This window comes from Perkinsus marinus (genome assembly GCF_000006405.1).
Source record: "Perkinsus marinus ATCC 50983 genomic scaffold scf_1104296961468, whole genome shotgun sequence".
Classification (NCBI taxonomy): domain Eukaryota; phylum Perkinsozoa; order Perkinsida; family Perkinsidae; genus Perkinsus; species Perkinsus marinus.
In genome coordinates, this window is record NW_003205731.1 from 1 (window position 1) to 1093 (window position 1093).

General features: G+C 44.6%; 1 protein-coding gene across 1 annotated transcript; it reads left to right on the forward strand.

The window, feature by feature from the left end:
- Positions 1-597: 597 nt before the first annotated feature.
- Positions 598-844, forward strand: Pmar_PMAR009011 (hypothetical protein; the record flags this gene model as incomplete). Its single annotated transcript, XM_002772272.1, has 2 exons — positions 598-670; positions 729-844. Coding segments are annotated over 2 exons (189 nt in total), but the record flags the coding sequence as incomplete, so codon positions are not given.
- Positions 845-1093: the final 249 nt, after the last annotated feature.

A 1093-nucleotide genomic window follows, 5' to 3' on the forward strand; every position in this document is an offset into this window, starting at 1 on the left:
ATTTTGCATGGGAGACCTATTTCGTATCTTTCATGGTGGAGGACCTATTTTGTATCTTGAAGGGGGGGGACCTATTTTGTATCTTTATCACATGACCTTGTTGTTATCTTCAGACGTTTTCCAGAGGCTATTGAATGCCCCTCAGTGACTGCAATGATACCGGAGTCGATGCTTCCAGTGGACCCAGACTCGGTGACTACTATTGGCAAGCGCGGCTCGGCTTGTAGTAAGAAGAGTCTTGTCACGAGAGTCTTTAGGATTACTGTGGATAATAGGTAATGTATTGGGTTGGGAAAATCTATAAGTTTTTCGTTGTTCTCGTCGCAGATGAATTTAAGGAGTAGACGTCTTGATCAAGTAACGTATAGTGGTATAGCTGAACGTAATTGCATATCACTCCATAGTAGAATTTCAGCTTCACAAATTTGGCAATTTTTAGTATCAATTTACATTTATATATCTGTCTTGGTGATTTCATAGTGTTGGTACCACTAGACGTGGTTGAATTATTGTACGACGCTTTGTATGTGTTGTGGTGGAAACATCGTGTTAGCTGCTGTTCATGGGCAACTGTAGGGAAGGTGGCTTTCAATTCAGATCGGACGAGACCTTTGCTGCCGACGGGGAGTGGTTTGATAGTGGCAATTGGGCTCCTGGGAATAGGTGCAAGGTAAAAGGAGGCTTGCTTCGCTCCGCTAGGATTTTGGATATTTTTGTTGTATTTTTAGCATATTGCTGCACATGCTGAGACTACTATCGAGTTCAACAATATGGGGGATACTGTCAGCGGGGTGTCGGGACTGGCTTGGCTTGTTAGCGAAGAAAGTCAGGATAAATACCTAAGGTGGGTATGGTGTAGGGTTGTCTTGGAGAAGGTCCTTGGTTCAATTCTTGCATGTTGCATTTTAGTTTCATATTTTCCAATCCTCTGGCGGGTGAAGGCATATTCGAGGCGTGGGCAGGAGCACCACCATACGACTTGAAGTCCGAGTGGGATAATGCTACTCAAAGTAAGAAGGCTGAATTGGCGAAGGAGTGGTACGGGGTGAATATGGGACAATCGTTCTCGGGCGTGGGTAAAATCGTTGGGTCG